Source organism: Notolepis coatsorum (genome assembly GCF_963971535.1).
Source record: "Notolepis coatsorum genome assembly, chromosome: 9".
Taxonomy (NCBI): Eukaryota; Metazoa; Chordata; class Actinopteri; order Aulopiformes; family Paralepididae; genus Notolepis; species Notolepis coatsorum.
The window spans coordinates 43,564,695-43,587,788 of record NC_140173.1 but is presented as its reverse complement, the minus strand read 5'-3'; the positions used below and the strand labels follow the sequence as shown (position 1 = coordinate 43,587,788).

General features: G+C 43.0%; 1 protein-coding gene across 4 annotated transcripts in view; it reads left to right on the top strand.

Annotated features, from left to right (window-relative positions):
• Nucleotides 1-23,094, top strand: part of cutc (cutC copper transporter homolog (E. coli)) — an 86,027-nt gene that overhangs the window by 41,389 nt on the left and 21,544 nt on the right. For 3 of the 4 annotated variants that reach the window (XM_084322281.1, XM_084322280.1, XM_084322282.1), the window contains exons 4-5: nucleotides 17,059-17,268; nucleotides 21,398-21,433. The exons of the other annotated variant lie outside the window; for it this stretch is intronic. In XM_084322281.1, coding sequence (XP_084178407.1) covers nucleotides 17,059-17,268; nucleotides 21,398-21,433 — 246 coding nt within the window. The remainder of the gene's footprint in view (nucleotides 1-17,058; nucleotides 17,269-21,397; nucleotides 21,434-23,094) is intronic. 4 annotated transcript variants of the gene reach the window in all.

The window sequence follows — 23,094 nt, the reverse complement described above, 5'->3', positions numbered from 1 at the left end:
GACCCACCTCGCTCCTTCTCAGATCGACTTCCAGTTTAACCCCCCGAACGCCCCTCACTTCAGGGGAACCTGGGAAAGAGAAGTACGTTCCATAAAGACAGCTCTGTACGCCGTGCTTGGGGCCCAGACCGTGGCTGAAGAAGTCCTCGCGACAGTCCTCACGGAGATCGAGGGAGTATTGAACTCAAAGCCCCTCGGTTACGTCTCAAGTGATGTAGCAGATGTCGACCCAGTCACCCCCAACACACTCTTGATGGGGCGGCTGGACCCCGCGCTTCCACAGACGGTGTACAGACCCGAAGAAGCGAACGGCCGAAGAATGTGGAGGTACAGTCAAGTATTAGCTGACAAGTTTTGGAACAGTTTCTTCCTCCACTACCTACCGTCTTTCCAAACCCGCCAGAAATGGGTAAAAGATAGAGACAACTTACAAGTGGGCACAGTCGTTATGATCATAGACCAGTCACTACCCCGAGCTATGTGGCCGGCCGGCCGCGTAAGCAAAGTGAACACTGGTGCCGACGGAAAGGTCAGAGTGGCAGAAGTTATTGTCCAGGGACGGACCTACACCCGACCCGTGGCGAGCCTGATAGAATTGCCGAGGCTCCCTGACTCCCTTGATGACGATCATGACCCACTGACTTTGTAGATTGCCCTACTCCCCACAACAGACATTGAGCAGTTGACTGGACTATTAATCTGTCGTCCTTTTAACTAATTAGGTGCGGACTAATTAGGAGGCGGCTGTTGTGAAGGGCCAGATTAAATTGAATATATATATGTATCGTTTGATATACTTTGTATATTATTTATATACACGGAATATCCCTTTACCTGCGTACAGACCAGAGTAATATTCGCTCTCCTATTGGACAGCGCCCCCAGGCGCCAACGCGCAAGCCCCCAACGGCAAGTTCAAAGACAACTCCAGGCATGTCAGAACATGCAAAGAGTCTGCGTAGTAATACGAGACAAGGACTGAGGTTGGGACTAGATATTCACTTAAGTATAAATACGGCGCAGGTGTAAACAGCAGTAATTCAGTTCAGTACCTTACCACCTTCACCACGAGTCAACGTGCAGTGAAGTGAGCAACCTTGCATCTAAATAGAGCATTGAGAACCGCGTGCGAATAGAATGTTAAAGTGTCAGAGTTTAATGAAGTAACGTTGAGTTCGACTTAATCTAATGTGAAGTAATAGTCGATCATTTATTGTATATCGTGCGGCCACAGTTCTTCCGTGTGTAGCATTACCCATCGGTTCGTCGTGTCTTTAGCTAGTGCACTTATCCAGGCTGTGTGGCCTAAATACGTCGCCCACACCCGAGGAGTCCTAGGCGAGAACCGTTGGACATGTACACAGGAGAATCGGCGCCGGCGATTGCAGAACCATTCCTGGTTGGATTATATTGCTTTGGGACCGTGACCACCGGAGAAGAGCACCGTTGATTTCCACTGTCGTTTGGGATTCAATCTCGTGAGGATTACCACTCGGGCCTGCCTCGTGGAAGGGGCTGGCTAGCTGTCGTCAATGCTGTCGAGCATCTTGGATTACAACTATTGCTTTTGTCTGCTGATCAAGGGAGTACAAGCACCGACTCCTGTACCTGGAGTCTCTTTATTCCTCGTTGACTCAGACGGAGTACCCGAACATTCCTCTACCCATTGTCTCCAGTTGGTACCGGTGTTGCCCTATATAATTGCTACTATACAACAGGTGGCGTCAGCTTAGACCCATCATTGTATTCCTACTATTCTTAGTGACTTATGCTCTTGACTGACTTTACGTATATTCTTCGCCATACAAGCGCAACCCTAATTCTTATTCTGTAACCTAACGTTGCCTAATAATAATAAATTACCCTCCAATAGTATTTCTGTGTCAATGCCGTGTTCTTGTGGGTGTTCACCATCAATATTTGATGTACTGTTTGGCCAGTAATTAAAGTACATAACTAGCAGTGGTTTAATATATCACAATCTTTAATACCTAGAACCTCCCACCTCTTGCAGAGACAAGTCGCATTTCTTTCCTCTCTCCCAAGGCCTTCAAGGCCGTTCCTACCGCCGCCTCTACTGCTCCATGGAGCCTGACGCTGCTATGCCCTGCTTCGTGCCGGTGGCCGGACTATACTCAAATCAACTCTAAATGGATCTAATCAGTGGATTGCATATTTTCTTCAAGAAGCAGAATAAGGCTAACCCTCTCTGCCTATTGGGACATCATAATCGGGTTACCAACTTGAAGACGTGGTCATTTTTGGATTATCGAAGCTTTTGGACTGCAATAAGAAGATTTTGGATCCGTTTACCGCACACAGGATCTACCAAAATGAACTGATAAGACACTTGGACACTTGGACTAATAATGCATTCAGTCATTTGGACGGAGTTGTTAAAACTCACTCCACTCAAATCAATAGAGTTATATTCCACTCTATTCAAATCAAATTTAAAGCGACGTGGCTGGGATAAATTGTGCCAGTCAGTCAGCCAAAACAAATTCCGGGACCAAGGTCGAACCGAGAGCTCTGGAGTCGAAGGCCCTCTGGGAGATAAGAGTGGCGAGCGGCTTCCCCACCCGCAATCCCTAGTCCCCCCCCCCCCCCCCCCCCCTTCCTCTGCATTGGCGCTGCACTGTCGGCTGCCTCATGTGAGGGAGACCTCCCCCACCCAGGACTTGGCTTGTGCACTCCCCCCCACCTTCCCCCCCCCTACAGCCCTGTAACAACCCCAACCCACTCCCCCCTCCTTCCGTAAATGGCGCTGCCTATGACGGCTGCCAGTCTGTTTGCGGTGGTGAATATGCATATGTTTGTCTCAAGGCTCTGTACCATTATTACTATCTAAAATGTAATAATTGTGGAATATTACTGTAATGAGCTGTATGTGTATGATCCAAGCGTCCTATGATCCTCATAGGAGCATAACAGAAAAAAGCATTCCATGTGAAGGTATATATCTTTGCATGTCAACTAATAAAGAAACTTGAAACTTAATACAGTCAGGGTTTTGTAACCCCTCAGTTACAACAATAGTACAATGTTGCTCGAAGGCATTGCTATTTAACTGGCTATTTGTCAGTGAATTGAGCACTACAGGCTAATCCTTTTGAATAGGGCTGAATGAAAATGGAGACATTGAAGAATTTGCCTTTTCATAACGTTGCTATAGAGCGCTATAGGCTAACCCGAACGACACAAACAAAACTCTTTGTAAAACTGTTTACCCCTTAAAAGATAATCTTGCTCGCTATGGTAAGTAAAATAACCCAAGACTAAGGTACAACCTAAAGTACGAAGTACAAAAATGCAAACAATGATGTACAAAATGCTAATTTTTTCAAATGCAAAAATGAGGTATGGATGTAGTGCAAATCTTTTTGTAATAAATAGATACAAATATGGGTCCAAAATTTTTCATCTTGTACATCAACGACATATGTCTAATATATTTAAATGTATTTTATTTGCGGATGACACTAATATATTTTGTTCTGGTGAGAATATTCTGGTGAGAGGTCATCACATCTGAAATGAAGAAATTAAAAAGATGGTTTGATAGAAACAAATTATCATTACATTTGAGCAAAACAAAAATTATGTAATTTGGAAACTACTCAAGTACAAGTTCAAATAAATGATGTGATTATTGAAAGCGTTTATGAAAATACATTGTAATAATATACCATAAAATCAGCTGGAAACCTCACATAAAACATGTCCAAACTAAACTGTCAAGAAGCATTTCAGTCATGAGTAAAGCAAAGCACATTCTGGATCAAAAATCACTCTACACACTCTACTGTTCACTAGTTTTATCATATTTAAATTACTGCACTGAAGTCTGGGGAAACACTTATAATTCTACACTACAACAACTGTTTATACAAAAAAAATTGCCATAAGGATAGTTCACAATGCAGGATATCGTGATCACACAAACATACTATTTTTAAAGTAAAAAACATTCAAGTTAACTGATATTCTGGAATTTAAAACGGCACAAATAATGTATAAAGCAAAAGGTAATGTACTTCCAGGAAACATTCAAAAACTGTTCTTTGAAAGAGAGGATGGTTATATTATCGTATAGCTTACGTTCTGCTCTCTAGTGGAACTATCTCTTTATCCAATCTAACAATGAATACATTTTCTCCACATGTACACACCCATCCGCCTGGCCACACCCACATCCGCTCCTCTACATAAGCGGGGTCGTGGCCACACTAACAGCTCCTTCCCTATTTGCACCACCATAAAGTGCCTGTATACACCACTTTAAAGGGGAACTATTTTACTATTTCTTTCACTATTTGGGCACTTTTACACAATTCATGTGAGTTTATGGAACACCTCTGTAATTATATATTTTTTTTAATTCATTGTTTTGTATTTCTAATCAAGTACTCAAAAACAGCATTTTTCTACCTCAAGATCTCGAGCCGTTTTGAGCCTGGCCACCTAAACCACTGCGCCGCGGCGCCGGCGCCTGAACATTATCATGCAGCGGTGTCTTTCTGACATCACAAATCATCACATTTTCAGATGACTCAGTTCAGTGAGGGTGAATATTGTGAGAGGAGAATTGGAAGAATGCGCCAATATGAGAATTAGAGACATAGATCATATTAATATAAGTCCACATAGCTAGGAAACAATGCTAAACACTGAAAAAGGCCATTTATAAGATAGTTCCCCTTTAAGTTTAGTGCCGAAATAGTTGTTGGAAAGGAGCTATGTTGACATTGTATCTTTTTTCTCTCGCAATTTTACGGAAAAAAACTAAGAGATAATGTTTTCACCGTCGGAGGGTCTAGACGCTCGCAACGTTACCCTCCACCAGCGCTTCACTATTGCCGCATCCTCCGTGCGTCGTGGGGCGTCTCTGGCTCCGCGGTCGTGGCAGCCAGATATGCCTGGTCGGCGCCCGGTGGTGAGTTTGCCTCGCAGAGGGGCCGCTGAGCCTCCATCTCCTGTGAGATGGCCGGGTTACGGCCCTGGTTCCCCCGCCAGTGGACAGTCGGCCGATAGGCCGACAGCTCCTCTGGTGGCCGAGGATTTGCGTCGCAGACTCTTCGCCTCGGCTCGCTCTCGTCGTAAGGTGGCGAGCAGCAGGGGCGAACGGCCTGGTTTTAGTGTTTAGTGCTGGAGCCGGACGAGAGTTCTCTTGCCTCTTCTCCATTTTCGATGGAAACTGAGGATTACATGGAGGGGGTGGGAGCTCTCTTGTTCGAAGCCCCAGTAGAGACGTATCACTCTCCCCCTCGGGGAGTGGCAGGGAGTGCTGCGTCTCCTTCGGGTCCCTTGTACTCCAGGGTTGGGTTAGAACCTTGCTTTGCAACCTTGCGTTGCTTGCCTTGTTCCCCGAACTCATGGTGGCCGCCGCAGCCGCTAATGGCATGGTGTTGCCGCAGCCACTGCCGGCACCTATTCCTGATGACATGTCATCTCTGGCAACGTCGTCCTGTGAGAGAGACGGGCGTTGTCTGCCCATTCTTCCCAGCAATGGAGGCCTACGTGGCACAGGGACAGGTAATCTCCCGCATCATTGGCCTTACCTCCACCTACGTGCCAGTCACGCGGGTGGTGGGTTTGGTCCAGGGACTTAAGGACGGGGTGCCTCAACTTGATAGCCCGATGGCATCCATACTTTGTCCCAAAATGGTGTGGGAGCCGTTGAGAAAGCCGGTTCCCCAGGGGAAATCGGCTAGGCAGTTGGCTAACTGGAGTGACCAGGTGTACATCGCCGCGACTCAGAGCCTAGCTGCGACCTCCAACATCGCGCAGCTAGCGCGCTACATGTCGGAGCTGATGGCGGGCGGGTCGGTATTGGATGACTATCAACGGTACCTTCACGCCCAGGTGGCTGGAGCCATCCTGCACCTAACCCAGCTGCAGGCGATAGCCGCCGGGAAGGAGCGCGCCCTGGCCACTCTCGCCCAGCGCCATCTTTGGCTGGAGCAGGCGCGGGTGCCGGAACAGAGGAGGATTCCGCTGCTCACGGCCCCCCTCTCCGATGCTGGATTATTCGGGTCGGTCATGCAGCAGATGACGGCAGCCTGCAGGGAGATGGAGGAGGAGCGCTCCGTGCTCCAGCCCCATTTCCCCCGACCCGATGCCACCGGTGATGTCCAGAAGAAGCAACGCCGGCAGAGGACCGCGACCGTTGCCTCCGCCACCACCGCCGCCGCAGCTGGGCCTTCGGTGAAGAAGGCCAGGAGTGGAGGGAGTGCCTCGACCGCTGCAGCCAGTCGCCTCACGCCCGGAGGGAACGGTAGGGATCGTCGTGACCAGGCTCCCCAGAACCGTTCCTCCGGGCCGGCTCCCCGTGGGGGAAAGCAGCGCTCTGCACGCGGCAGGCGCCGCTAGTGACTCCCCTGTTTACCCCCCCCCCCCCCCCCAACATATGATTTTTGTTATTAAATAAAAAAGTCCCTCCTGGTGAGGGACTGTTTTTTGTTACAAAACGTGTTATTCACTATATATTGGGGATAGGATGTATAACCCTCACCTAGCTGTGGCGTTGTGTGTTTGCTTAGGGAGTAGAAAAAATGTCTTGAATATTGTTTTTCTGGTCGCTATATATGTGTGTTTAGCAAGGCCTGTGGCTAGCACTCGGTCGAAAGACTTGTCTTCGCTCATCATGAAGAAGACGGTGTTCTTCTTGCAGTAGTAAGAGTGAACTTTACCTTTTTTATCTGAGGGTGTTGTGTGTATTCTGTTACGTTTGGGAAACATGGCATCGAGTCCACAACTAGGTTAGAGTGTTAGCATGCAGAAGTAATCACATATGTAGCTTGTACCGAGGTCTTTTGACCCTCTCTTTAACGTCTGTTGTTTTTTCTTTACTTGGTGAAGTATGAAAACACGGGTGGCGTGTTCACACATGAGCCTAAAGCCTTGTATAAAAACCAGTTTTTTACACAAACGAGTTTATCGTCTGTGGCTGGCGTGCAACTGTTGAGCTTATCCTAGAGGATATACGGTTTTTCATGTAGCATGCTAGATAACTGGTATCATGCGCTGCTTGTCGTTTTCATCGTATCCGGGGTATGGGGTCATGGGGGGTGAACTGATAAACCCCTCCCCCCTTTTTACTGATTGGCCAGGGGGTTGGACCTCCTGTTCTTCGGTCTTCCTGTCACAGGGAGGGGAAAGGGGGGGGGGGTCCCCTGGTCCCACGCCATATTTGGACAGGTGGGTCACGGAATTTCCCCGGCCATAGAATACGAATATGTCACTGGGCGTGTTTCTATTGGTCATGAGACTTCCGTGAGTTCTTTCAGGCTCCATATTGTGGACCACTGTCATTGTCAAGATTGGAAACTGTTGGTTTTCTGCTCTGCTCTCTATTTGCATATGTGTTGAGCTTTTGGTCACGTGGCTCAATGTTTACATATATCTTTTCAATTATTACTCACGTGGGAGGTCTCTGGGGGTTCCCTGTCTTCCCTCTTTTATACAGGCGCTCTCTGTGATGTTTTGGATCGACCCGCGTGCCTACCCCCCTCTTAGGACTGGGGATGGCGGCGTGACTAGGACACGGGACTGGTTCTGGTCGCGCCGGACCAGGTCAGTTAACCCGTTGTCCGCCGGGGCGCAGATCTGCTGTTCTGGTACCCTGAAGGACTTTGTGCTTTTCCGGGGGGAAAATGCTGGCTCGGCCCGGGCGTCACGGGGATTGATGTTATGGATGTGTGTGTCATAGGTATGTCACTACGAGTTGTCCTTCACAGTGTGCTTGGTCCATATTGTGTTGTACCTTGCGCTGTGCTAAGGGGACTGGTCCTTCTCCATTAATTTTCGCCCCTCCCTTCCCCTGCTAGGCAGGGCTGGGAGGGGGCTGTCGAGGAGGTTTCTATTGATCCCCTCTGGCATCCCTGTGTGCGTCCCGGTCGCGTGTACCACTTCCGCAACGGATTTGATTTCCGGGGTTGCCCTGATTGGCCGCGACGGCCACGTGAACGCTGCGGCCCCGCCCCGCGGCAACCCCAGATGCGGCAACGTCTGGCTGCTGTGTTTCACTGCCGCTTTCCAACACCGCACCAGCATTGTCGCGCCACATCGCCTGAGTGCAGAGCTGTTTAATCACTTGCCCTTAAGTTAAACGTGTCAATTCAGTGTACTGTATAAATCTAACTTCATTAGACGGCCGACGTACGGCTTGTCCATTAATGGATATATAATGGATATTTCTTTTATCTGCCACCGTGGTGTAATGGTTAGTCCTAATACCTCTCACGCGGACGACCCGCGTTCGAATCCCCCCTTTTTCAATATCTTTTTTTTTTGCAATGTAAATGCTTCAATCTGGCGCACTTTGAGAGCTATATAAAGAATGACGCCCTCAAGCGTGTATCAGGGCGTCATTCTTTATATAGCTCTCAAAGTGCACCAGATTGAAGCATTTACATTGCAAAAAAAAAAATTTAATTGAAAAAGGGGGGATTCGAACGCGGGTCGTCCGATTGAGAGGTATTAGGACTAACCATTACACCACGGTGGCAGATAAATAAAATATCGATTATATATCCATTAATGGACAAGCCGTACGTCGGCCGTCTAATGAAGTTAGATTTATACAGTACACTTTGACTGCTGAATTGACACGTTTAACTTATTCATTCTTTAATTCAGCAAGGCGAAGTGAACTCCAGCGTCGCGCCACTGGTAACGCAGTGGGGCAAGTGATTAAACAGCTCTGCACTCAGGCGATGTGACGCGACAATGCTGCTGCGGCGTTGGAAAGCGGCAGTGAAACACAGCAGCCAGACGTTGCCGCGTCTGGGGCTGCCGCGGGGCGGGGCCGCGGCGCTCACGTGGCCGTCGCGGCCAATCAGGGCAACCCCGGAAATCAAATCCGTTGCGGAAGTGGTACACGCGTCCCGGTCCGCCGGGCCCAGGTCTGGACTCGTTCTTGTTGACCTGTTGGCCTGGGTTAACCCCTTTTTGAAAACTGAAACAAGTTGTACTGCCTGTATAGCCAGTGTATACGCGCAGTTGTGTTTCTGAGTTTTTTCTTGGGGGGGGGGGGGGGTTAAGGGAACAACCGCCTCCTGTTAAACTAAACATAGGGGGGTGGTTGATTCCCCGGTGTGTTGGTAGCAGAGTCGACTCTCGGGTTGAGGCCGGGCTTGACTTGCCCGTGAGTGTGCCCCCGCACCTTTCATGACGTCTGCCAATCATGTCAGCCTTCTCTTGGACCTCGACCTCTCTAAGGGGTCGGGTTTGTGGAGGTTGCGACATGGTGCACAGCATACCAAACACCCTTCCGCCGGGGTGCTGTTTTCACAGTAGACCCCTTAGGCGCCTGTCTAGTCCGCAGTGCTCCGGGCACAGGTCGAGTTATGCTCTTGGGTCTGTTGCCGGGATTGAGGGATCAACCTCTTGGGGGTTGTCTCCCCGGTGCGCCGACTGGCCCCACAGTATTCTGGGGGGGTAGCCTCTGTGGAGTGCTTCAGGGCGGCGTGCTGTAGGGGGGAAGGGCCTGCTCTTGGATTGAGCCCTGTCCGATACGCTGGCGATGTGGGGGGTGGTGTCACCAGTGACCGTCTGGTGGGGTCTCGATGCTACGGCATCGTTGGCCTCACCGGGCCCCCTTTTTTTCGGGGGTCCTGGCTCTCAGGCTGTTCCTGGGGCTGGGTCCTCCTCCACGCTCCGCTGCTACGGCCTTGCCACAGGGTTGGGTTATTGACCTTTGACCCTGTGATGTTGGGGGCTGTGACGGGGGTGTTTTTCTTCCCGTTCGTTCCCTAGTGGCATGTGGGATGCGCGCCTGAGTGGTTGCGGGTCCTTCTGTGTGAAGGTAAGTCCCACAATCTGCTCACCCTGTGCGTTTGAGGTGCTAAACCCTCTTCGCACAGTCGGATCCGATTCCCTCCCGTCCCCCTCTAGGGGGGTCCGGGGGCTTGGGTCCTCCCCGGTTCTGATGGTTGTGGGGGGCCTCAGCGGGTACATCTGTCGAGCTTCCGCTCTGCTCAGCTCCTGTGTTCCACTAAAGAGCAGAGCGTAAGCTATACGATAATATAACATACGGTTATCCTATAACCATAGTTATATGAGTATAGCGAGCGCTCTGCTCTGACTCACTGAGGACCCCGTGGTCTTCGCCTTCGGTGGTGAAAGACTTGGGAAGGAGCTGTTAGTGTGGCCACGACCCCGCTTATGTAGAGGAGCGGATGTGGGTGTGGCCAGGCGGATGGGTGTGTACATGTGGAGAAAAATTATTCATTGTTAGATTGGATAAAGGGATAGTTCCACTAGAGCAGGGGTTCCCAAAGTGGGGGTCGCCAGATGATTTTTTCTTTTTATGCAGTCAGGCCACTGAACTTAGAAACAGGCCAGGCCAGTGTTTCTAGTTGCAGCAGCGCAATAGTTAGATAACCTAGGTGGGGAACAACCAGGAGATCACTGCAACTCACACAAGTTGGAGAACTATCTCTCTCTCTTCTCTCTCTTGCTCTCACACACACACAAAGGGAGCCGCATGTGATTGGTGGAGGCGGGACCTTTACAAAAGACTGTTGTTGCTAATCATTGATACATGCTAGCCTGTAATAATCCCCCCAAGAAAAATCTACTTTGCATTTGATATATTGCAAATATATGCCATCACACACACTGGCATTTAAAGGGTTAGAATTATAAAATGAATATGTGGTGTTATGATCAGGGCTGAAGTTGAATAAAAGATTGTATTTTTTTCAATCTGACATTACAAAAAAACAGAAAATCCATCACAAACACTGGCATTTAAAGGGTACAAATAAAAGAAATTCCTGCACCAGAATGCAGGAAATTATGTCTTTGTAACAAAAAATTTCCTGGTGGGGGACCCCCTGCTTAAAAAGTGGCCTGTCTCTGGCTATATTTTGCACTATATTTCCTGGCCTGAATGATTTCCCTAGTCCGGCCCTGGTTAAAAGCCTCCAATGCTCATTAGCGTTTGAACGTTTGCATGGTTCAACCATATATAATACATTTCCATTTATAAAAAAAATATATATATATATCTTTAAAAAAAAAATACCTCCTATAATAGTGGGGATCGCGGCTCTCTGACACCGTTATTTGGGGGTTGCGGCCTGAAAAGTTTGGGAACCCCTGCACTAGAGAGCAGAGCGCTCGCTATACTCATATAACTATGGTTATAGGATAACCGTATGTTATAATCTGAGGGGAGAACTCAATTTAAAAGTTTTTAGTGCACGTACTATCTATCACAGGAAGGGATTTGACATTCACGGATGTTTACATTTTTCTTTTCTTCGTGTTTTACATATTTTTTTTATGTTTTGCATATATTTGTATATATATATATTAGGGATGCTCGATATTGGCTTTTTTACCTATACCGATATTGTCCAACTCTTAATTTCCGATACCGATATCAACCGATACCGATATATGCAGGGTTTCCCCCCCCCAAAAAATGGAATAATTTCAGGTAATTAACATTACATATCTCTTGTTGTGGAATTAACACAACATTATGCATACTTTTGACAATAAATAAAATCAGAATTTGTTCTTACTTGCTTGCCTGGGTAAATAAAGGTTATAGAAATGTAAAACAAAATTAAATAATAATAATTTTTGAAAACCGATACCGATATTTTCCTATATCACATTTGAATGCCGATATCGGCCGATACTATCGGTAGGCCGATAATATCGGACATCCCTAATATATATATATATATATATATATGTTTTGTAAGGTTTTAAATTAGTAAGAAATTACATTAATTTTGAGTAGTGGAAAAGGGGTAGGATTAAATAAGTTTATTACATGGCGTTTTAACATTCGCCAAAATGCTTGATTGTGATTGGTCAATAGCGCTCGGTTGCCCCTAACAGCGGTCAATTATTTCTCGATAATTCACCGCTGTCAGGGGCAACAAGCAATAATGACCGATGTTAGGGGCAACAGAGCGCTATTGACCAATCACAATCAATCATTTTGATCGCAGTCACGAAAGCTATAACCTCGTTCCCAGCTTTATCTCGCACAGCTGCACTACATCAGGTCATTCAGGTGCAATCAAGTCCACACCTGCCAATGACAGAGGAGCAACAGAACAACTGCGTCTGCATTTGATCTCGTCTTGTCGATGGTGTAAAATGAATTAGGTATATTGTTAGTAAGTTAGCCATGTAATAAGCGGGATAATGTATAGCTATACTCTGCAATTGTCGCAAAATAATTGACCTTCACTGCGTTTAGAACACCGTGTCGGTCAATTATTTTGCGACAATGACCTCGTAGCTATACTTTTTCCTACTCCTTTTCGAACAGGTAAATTGAGTTATGTTCTCTCTTTTTTTTTCATTGCTAGATTTGTTTTTGTTTTATTTTGTTTGTATTTACATGTACATGTTCGAAATAAAAATGTCAAATAAAATCAAAATATTGTGTAGTGTTAAAAGTGTCTAAAGTGAATGTTAACCTCTTAAGCCCGATCGGTACTGGGCTGAGAATCCTGAGATTTATTTCACATCACAGATGGATCAAGACAGTTCCAGGATACTATCGCCCTATAAAATACCGCCCTTTTCATAAAATGTTACTTAGGTAAATTATGGTCAAAATAATTTTCACCCTAGAATCCTACATAATAGCTGTTTCATTCAGAGAGATATATCACAAAGGCTAAATGTGATACAGAACAGGCGGATACAACCATGAGGGCCATGGCTCGATTTATGGCTCTATTTAGCTTTTATAAAACATTTTCATAATTTTTTTGTATATATAGTGATATTGTACAGAACAGGCAGATACAACCATGACACCTATTTTATTTTTTATTTTATAAATGTGCATAATAATGTTTTATATATAGTGATATTGTACAATATGGGGTTGAGGTTTCTTTTTTATTATTCTCTTTTTTTTATAAAATTGTATGATATTCTATTCCAGTTTTAAAAAAAAATTATATATAGTGATATAAATACATACTACTACATTCATGTGACATAACTGAGTCATATATATTCTGATAGCCCAGGTTGTTCTGAAATTTAAATATGTACATCACTTCATTGTACAATACATTGTTTAGGTTTTACAAGCAGTTTATCAAAGTTGACCGTGAACTCGGCCCAGCATGTCCTCGATAATAGCTGTTTCAGTCAGAGAGGGGGGGGGGGGGAGTGAGAGCCTATGAGGTACTTGACTTTGACTTGAAATGTACTAACAAAGGACTAACTAACAAAGGTGAATGTGTTGCCTTCTCGGAATGTAGTCTTTCATCAAATGGCTGAGAAATGTTTTTGATTATTTCAAGCCCTGAATCTCCGATTTGGTCAGAGTGTTATCAGCATGTTTCATAGGACATTGATTGAAAAGTATCCGCTTTGATTTGTACAAGTGATGGCTTATTTTGAAGGTAACTATGAACCTGTACTTTCATATTATGATTTTTTTTTTAAATATTAAAATAGAAAATCCCCAGAAAGGGGGGGTGTCAGAATGACTAAATAGCCGAATTGGTCCACTGATGGGTCTTAATCTTGATATTTGTCTAGTGCAGTGTTTCTCAACTGGTGGGTTGGGTCGCGGGGCCATTTTGAGTGGGTCGCGGATGTGTGTAAAAAAAAATAATAATAATAATAAGTAAAATATTACTTCTCAGCTCTGGTCCAGCTGAAGACAAAGCAGAGGAACAGATTGGACATTGAGCATGACCTCAGAGTTGCTTTGTCTACCATCACCCCAGACTTTGAGACTCTTGTCAGGAGCAAACAACATCCCCAGTTATCCCATTAGTTCCCTGGGATGTTAAGCTAAGAAGTCTGCTAAGAAGGATATATTATTTATTTATTATTATTTTATTGTTTTTAGCCCTAGTTGCACTTTTGTTGCAACCCCAGTTATCCCATTAGTCCCCCCAAACTTACTGTAGGTCTGTTATGTTAAGCTAAGAAGTCTGCTAAGAAGCATAATTATTTATTATTATTATTTTATTTCATTGGGTTTTTAGCCCTAGTTGCACTTTTGTTGCAACCCCAGTTATCCCATTAGTTCCCCCAAACTTAGGTCTAAGCTAAGAAGTCTGCTAAGAAGCATATTATTTATTATTATTTTATTTCATTGGGTTTTTAGCCCTAGTTGCACTTTTGTTGCAACCCAGTTATCCCATTAGTTCCCCCAAACTTAGATCTGTTAGGTTAAGCTAAGAAATCAGCTAAGAAGCATATATTATTTATTATTATTTTATTTCATTGGGTTTTTAGCCCTAGTTGCACTTTTGTTGCACTTTTTTGTGTTTATTTCATGTTTTTAACAGTGCATGAAAGATTGTGTATTACTGAAAAAACATTTATTTTAATAAATCATAGTGGTTCAAATATTTGGGTCGCGACTTAACACTATGGTCGCCGATGACGTGTTTAGACGTCATTCCTAGCCATGCTCATTCTGCCGAAGACGCCGTAACTCGTCTTTGATATCAATATTTCAAAAATCTGTGATCGAAATCATATTTCCCCTCCGGAGCCCTGAGATATACTGCAAAGCTCCACTCAACTCTCTAGCGGTTCAAGAGCGCCATCTGGTGGCCGATCGGCAGATCGCCAACAGGAAATGACTTGTCGAACCGGAAGTGCTCATCCATATGTCGTCCGGGCACTCGCTATCGTTAGAGAGACTCCGTCTTGACACAGTGAACATCGATCGGTGCAAATAACTCGAAAAAACAACATGATTTGGACGTATATACTATTATACAACCTGGAAATGGATCGGGCATTTCTCCATCCCATAATAGAAAAAATTCTGTTCCACGCTCATCTGCCAGCGGCGCGAGGAAGCCACGGTGAGTTGCAGCGTTATATTCTAACGTGTTCCATATAAACTGCTATGATGACCATATGACCCACACTGGATGAATCATCTAACGCTGCCCACGGAATTATAAACGCCCCCTCGCCCATCCGGTCATCATCAGATGATACGTAGTAACTTCTAGAAGTACATCCAGTTGAAATTTTTGATCTCGCACAGATTCCTACCAAACTGTATTTGATCATCAATATAATGCATTTAGGGCTATAAATCACGTTCTGAAGAAAGCTGCAGAAAACGATAAAAACATACTTATACTTTAGACCATATTTTAGTATGAATATGTGAATGAAAAAGTATATCGTTGCTACACCCTGAACAATACATATAGGACATTGAATGGGCCATAATAATGGCAATTTAGCAATAGAATTTAAAAAGTTATAGCCCTGCAAAGAAGGGGAACTTCTCCATAGACAAATAGAGCTGGCTAGGGATGGTAAATTATGAATTTGAACCATGGCGATCAAAGTGTTAATGACTAAGGAAAATGTTGGGTCCCGACCGAGGCTAGACCAGTTGAGAACCACTGGTCTAGTGTCTTCATTAGACAGGTGAAATCCTCTTTCAGTGCTTCTGTCCCCGTTTTCTTAGGCAGTTAGCCTCTCTGGTATGCGCGCCATTAGCGTTAGCCACGTTTCTAGGCCTCTTTGCTTTTGGAAAGAATGATCCCAAACAAATGTAATATTATAATTGTTTTTTTATTTTATAAAAAAAAATTGCATTCGACCAAGAGATTGGCAGTCACAGTCTTTGCTGCCCTGTAATGGGCACCTGGTGGTACTAAATCCAGATTTAACTCTGCCATTGGAAAGAAGAGATTTGGGATCCATAGATGTATGACTTGGCCATAACAAGGTAATTTATAGGCCTGATATTCTATATTTTATATTCATATTGCATGTGTCCGGATAGCAAAATTCTGTACTGTATCTACAAAAAAAACTGTAAATCATCTGCACTTTATTCATTTGCTTAGATTATTAGTACACTTGATCTCAAGAAGGTGCTGAATGAGCTCAGTGGCGATTCTTCACCTTTGGTCAGTGTTATTCACCGTCAAAGATGGGAAAAAATTATTATAATAATTTATATTCTCCTTTGGTAATTTACTCAAGCATAGTAACAGACACAATATTTATGACACTGGGAATACATTCCCTGAGGTCCATAGATGTCCCTAGATACCAAGAACATGCAAATGGACCTTGTAGAAGTGGAGCAATCTTCCATTTACTTGGGTATGTACTTTTAGGCAAATATTCAGAAAATATGGCTAGGGCTTAAGAGGTTAAAGGTGACTGTTTGTTTAAAGTGAGTGTCTGCATATGGATGTGTGTGTAATGAATGTAGATGGATGGGCTAGTGTCGCATAGAGTCATTGTGCATCCTGATGGCCTGGGGATAGAAGCTCCTTTTGAGTCTCTCTGTACTGGCCATAAGACTCCGGTAGTGCTTGCCTGACCGCAGCAGTGCAAAGAGGCAGTTATTTGGGTGACTAAAGTCTTTATATATCAAAGAGCTTTTTGATATATCTAAAATATCAAATAGTTTATTTATTTAAAAAATAATAATGATAAAAAAAAAAGAATACTAACCATTGTACTGTCTTTTACTATTATGCACTTTTACTACTAAGGAATCTACCTTGCCTATATTACTACCTACTATGCTAATATTATGTATACTACTATGCATTCAAGACTGTAGCACTCAAGTTCGACACTGTCAGAGTTGCCAGAGTTGTACCCTTCCTGCTGACTTCTACAGAACCTGTCAGAAGTTGCTTTGGATAAAAGTGCCAGTTTCAGCCACGTAACATGTACATTATCCAGATAAACAATTATTGTAGACCTGTCTTTATTTGTCTAAATGCGTAAAACACTCGCCTTTATTTGGGACAAGCGTCTATTTGGGACTTTTATTTGAAGTTTTACAAGATTACACTGTCTTTTTCCACTCATGACGAATATCAACATCACATGGGGTGTACCTCAAGGGTCCATTCTCGGGCCTGTTCTGTTTAGCCTCCATATGCGCCCATTAGGAGACATCATATGCAAGCATGTCATTAGTTTCCTTAGCTAAGCATACTGTGCATTTCTGTCACATAGAAAACGAGTTATCCATCAGAAAATAATTATTTGTTATTCTCTACTCCAAAATGATCTACCCTATTTCTCCCACCATTTGGTCTGGTCCAGGGCTGTTGCAGGTAGTGAAGCAGTATGTGAAGATTCCAATCTATGTGATGATACGTCCTCGCGGGGGGGACTTCCTGTACTCGGACCAGGAGGTGGAGGTGATGAGGAGGGACATTGAACTGGTGAAGAGCCATGGTGCGGACGGACTAGTGCTGGGAGCACTAACAGGGGATGGAAGAGTAGATGCAGAGCTCAGCATGGAGCTATTGGGTAGGTGTGTGTGTGGGTGTGAATATAGAGACCTTGGTAGTAACCTGGAACAGACATTAAATTAAGGAAATTACGTACATTTTAATGTTTTATGGGGATGTTCTATGTTTTATTATGATGCTCTATGTTTTATGTTGATGTCTGTCCATGTCCAACAGCAGGGACCATGATGGAAATAAATGCTTGCACTGTCTCATGTTTTTATCCCTTGGATGCTGTCTTTTACTCCACAATAAAAATCAATCAACCAATCATCAATCAACTTACCCAAACCTCTTGAGCCCTATTTTCTGAAAATCCGCCTAAAATGCATACCTAAGTAAATGGAATATTGCTCCACTTCTACAAGGCCCATTTGCATGTTCTTGGTATCTAGGGACATCTATGGATCTCAGGGAATGTATTCCCAGTGTCATAAATATTGTGTCATGTGTCATATGTTATATGTGGTATATGTGACTGTCCTGTATGTATTTATGCATTTATTGTGGGGATTGGGAGGGGGGTGTTTGATGTTTCATGTTGATGTCCCAGTGCTTAACCCATTCTCCGCCAATCACGTGTTAAGGCGGGTTTCTCCAGGATGTGTTGTCTGCCAATAACTCCATAAGGCGTTTTTGATATCAATATTTCATATTTTCGTCATGGTATTCATATTTCACCCACAGAGTCTTGGGTGATGCTGTCTGAGCCATCACAACTCTGCAACGCTTCAATACCGCCACCGGGTGGCCGATCGGCGAGTTGCCAAACCGGAAGTGCCCATTGTAGATCGTTCCGTCCCCTATTTTTGTCCGGCCACTCGCTTATCGTCCCGGGGCTCAATACAGACACCGTCGATATGGATATTTGCCATAACTCAATAATCAACATGATTTGGACGTGTATTAGTAATATACAAACCGGAAATGGATCGCATCGATCAACATCCCATAATTGGGATCTGTTTGCTCCACTCCCATCGCCCAACGCTACGAGGAGACTGGGGTGAGTTTCAGCGTTTTTCTTTACCATTTCCGATACAAACTGCTCTGATCAATATATCACCCATATTACATAAATTGACATTAATTAATTGACCCCCCCCCCTCCGTTCACCCGCAGATGACCAGTCATGACGTTTAGGACCATGTACAGTTGAAATTTTTAATATAACGTTGATCGGTATCAAACTGCATTTGATCATCTAATATATGCATTTATGCCTATATCTCACGTTCTATGAAATACTGCAGAAAACGATAAAAACATATTTATACTCTAGACCATAGGTGTCAAACTCACGGCCCGCGGGCCAAATGCGGCCCGCCACGTCATTTGATGTGGCCCCCCAAGAGCTCTGGTTAAAAAAAATAAAAAATTAACATTAATCTTGGGTTAAAAAATTGCGGCGTTAAAATAATTGTGGGTTAATGCGTTAATAAAGCTTTGACAGCCTTAGTTATTACACATTCTTACACATACATGTGTGTTGAACATCTGAGGTATTGATGAAGTAACAAAGGAAAAAAGCCAAAAGCACTTACTCCTCAAACATTCTTTGACAATTTTACAGCCCAAAATACAAAAAAGATCCAGGCGGAATAGGTAACAAAGGGTTGAAGAAATATTGTCTGAACTGTCAGATGCAAGCTGGCTGTGTGACATAACCGAGCATCTCGCTCAATTGAATAAGAAGCTGTAGGGAGTAGGGACGCAAACAAGTCCCACCCAAAACTTTACCAATATAGTTGTGAACTGAGACAACCCTTATTTTGTTATTTTTGAGTACAGTTACAGTTGTGTGTTCATGCAGACACATAATAGCAATTTCATTACGAATAGAAAATGGGGGACCCTGATGTAAACAAGTCGAAAGTCTTTCTCTGGTCTGCATCCCCTTAACAATTGTGTGTATTGAGCTGTACTGTACTGTACCCATTCTGCAATCTGTTAATTAAAGTTAATTAAACTATCTTCCATTAGTTGGATGTATGGCCTCTGCAAGGTTGTGTGCAGCCATTTGTTTTTGTAACATCTGCTACATCTGTCCCACACGTTCTTTGCAGCTCAGTTGTTAGTTCTGCCCCTCTTGACTGTGACAAAAAGGTTTTGAACAGACTTAATGTCATAGCTTGTATTTGATGATATTCTTCTTTGTTATTTACTTGAATGGTTTGATCATTGATTGATGGAGTAATATGGGGTTCTGATAAACTAAAATTATTTGTTAAAATAACATAAGCTAACATATATTTTTACATCTATGCAAATGCATATGCAATATGTATAACTTGAATAAGTAATAAATACAGAAACAACATGTTTAACAATATGTAAATGAGTAGCTACATTTATTTTACATTACATTAACATTTATACGGTCTTTGGCCCTTTGAGGGCAACCATAATGCTGATGTGGCCCTCTGTGAAAATGAGTTTGACACCCCTGCTCTAGACGGTATTTTAGTATGAATGTGTGAATGAAAAAGTTAAACGTTCCTACATCCTGAACGATAGATAATTGATGTTGAATGGGTCATAGTAATGTCAATTTAGCAATACAATTTAAAAAGTTATAGCCCTGCAAAGAAGGTGAACATCTCCATAGACTTATAGCGCTGGCAGAGAGGGTACAATGATGGGTACAATGCCCGGCAGAGAATGGGTTAACTAACATGCTGTACCGCAAACAATTACCACCAACCATAGTTGTGTGGTATTAAAGTATCTTGTATCTTGTAATACTACGCTAAGCTATGGTTAGCTACACTAAGCTACCGGTTAGTTACGCTAAGACCGCACTCTCAGGTGTACCACTCTCTCATCCCCTTGGGAATTGTGCAGATGCCCTGCGATTGATTGGGTGAGACTTGATTGAATGTTGACCAAAAGTCATGGGACATGGAAAGTTAACATGGAAGCTCAGACATTTCAAGCATCAACATTTCGGAATGAATGCTTTTGTTCCTGGGAATTAAGTTAACCTGCTGCGATGCGCAAATATGTAGCAAGTAGGGGTGTAACAATGCATCGATCCTAAGGTGACGATTCAACTGCATCGATTTGAAAATGTTAGAATCGATTCATCGATTATTCTTTTTCATAAACATTTTATTTATTTTTTTATGTCGATCTTTTATTGACCTATAGTCCATTCATGCTGAGTGAATCAGTTTCCCCAGCCACATTTGTGTATTCATTTTTTTTTCTGAAATTAACTGATAGAAAATTAATCAAATCGAATCGAGATAATTAATCAAATCGAATCGAGAGAATTAAGAGATTTCATGATGCATTGAATCGTTGCTTGAAGAATCGTAATCGAATCAAATCGTTGTGGGGTCAAATATTTACACCCCTAGTAGCAAGCAGCCAGCTAGTTTGCATGTTTGGTTATGTCACGTTCGCTATTAACTCATTCAGCGCCAGGGGTCGCTGTCTACCTTCTGGGTAGAACGCCAGGACTGTAAGTCAATGGGGCGCTTTGTTCACTTGCGAGTGCTTAAAATATATTTTATATTATAGCTATGGGTCTAATAACACCGTCGATTGTCAGTGAGTTGCTTCCAGTCAACATGCACAAAACACATTGTTTTTTCATCCGTACATTTCCGTTTTATACCGTTTTGAATATGAGTATAGTTTGGGTGATTCTTAGTAATCCCAGGAAAATACGCGATAATAGCGTTTTAGTGAAATCCAGTTATTACGTTGTAATTTTTCGCCTGATTATCGAATCTTCCTGAAATCAACGCTAGATTATCATTATTATGTCTCCTCGTGAATACATGAAATGGGCCCTGGATAAAAGAAATAACGATTAAAACCTGAGATTTCTTGTGATTGGCGCTCAACGCATGGCGAGTTAACCCGACTTTTTTCGTGATTGGCGCAGAATGAGTTAAGTAAAAACAAAATCATATGTTAATGGAGGGGGGGGGGGGGGTTAGTCCCAGTGACTATCTAATAGTAATTCTGGGAGTTTTGCCCATCCCTACCAATTTCCGGGAGTAAAGAAGAATCACATTTTGTATTCGGATTGTTTTTGCATCGATACATAACTGCACAGTACCGGTTACATCCCTGCCCAAGAGGTTTGCTGGTGTACATGTCATTAATTGTATATTGTTCACTTTACATTCTGCAGCTGCTTCACGCCCACTGCCTGTCACCTTTCACAGAGGTAACATTCTTGGCTTTCTATTCTTTCACTACTAAATTCTATTTAATTTAGTTTTATAGTTTTTTTGGATTCAAATGTATTGTCATTATACGGTACAGTAGGGGAGAACGGGGGACGTTGTCACACGGGTAGGTTGTCACATTCATTATATTTCACCACCAGAGGGTCCGGTCTCCCATACTTTGGTATTTAAATGTCCAGAATTGGGGTCAGAGTTCACCTACATTGTCATCTTTGGCGTGAAACAGCTGAATTTGAGGTGAGAGGACTTTTTGTGTTTTTCATGTCCATTTGTAAATATTCTGCTCCTCAGTATTTTTCTTCTAGGCTTTTACAGAATTGGTTTATAATGAAACAATTATTACCCTTAAAAAGTCTGAAGGGTTAGCTATAGTTTAGATTGTTGTTAGCTAGCTAACTAGTTTTTAGATGGCTGTTAGCCTTGATGCTATCAAGACATTCCAGTTGGGGTTGGTTGTCACATGTTGTGTAGGCTATTATTGTTAGGCCGATTTATTGTGTTCTTATTTTGTTATATAAGATGGCTTAAAGATGTGTTTCCTGTTTATGTTCATGTTAAGATGCATTAAGTTATGTATTTGTCAACTTGTCAAATGCAATTAAACGTTCAAATTTAGTTCTGCCTTCTTGTCTTCTTTTTAAGATTTTTCCCATTAAACCACATCATATTGTGATGGGGTTGGTTGTCACAATGTGTCAGTGTCTTTGATAGGTGATTAACTCTTTGTTACAATACGTTGGAAAATGAGAGGGATACACATTTCAAGCCAACATCTTAAGCTTCAATTTAATGTAGGAATGACTATTGAAAGATGTTTTGATGATGAGCAATTCACACTCGAGTAAAAAGTGTGACAACGTCCCCCGTTCTCCCCTACAACAAAAATAAGTTTGGCATCCAACCAGAGTGCAAATCAATGTAACAGTAAAATGTAATAGTAATATGCAATTTACAGGTGATTAATGTACATTAGTATTAGTATGAATGAATTGCATTTATATAGCGCTTTTCTAGACACACTCAAATCGCTTTTTACAGTGTAGGGTGGAAATTGCCTTCTTCACCACCACTATGCAGCACCTCACAGGTATGGCTGCCATACACAATGGCAGGAGACAGGGTTTGTACCGTCTAGTGCTACTGAGTATGGTGCTAATCAGATGTATGTACAGAGTTGTAGTATTGTATTAATATGTACAGTGATACAGGTATAAAGACCCTATGGTAGTAGTCATACTGGCCAGCAGCGTAACTAGTAAGAGTAGGTAAAATATATGTATACATATAGATATAGTATTTACAGATTTATAAAAAGGATTATATGCAGGTATGTACAGACGGATGTGGATGAATATATATAGTATAAGGTAAGAATAAATATATATATATATGGTATATACAGCATTATTGTACATGCTCATCATACAGAGTTATATGGGTTATATGTAGGTGTATAATTAGGTATATAGAAGGATTGTATACAGGTACAGTATATTCAGACATATATATATATATATATATATATATATATATATATATATGCTGTAAATATATAAATATGTATATGGTATATACAGCACTAGTACATGCTATCATACAGAGTTATATGGGTAGACTATAGTATGAGGTAGATGGTACA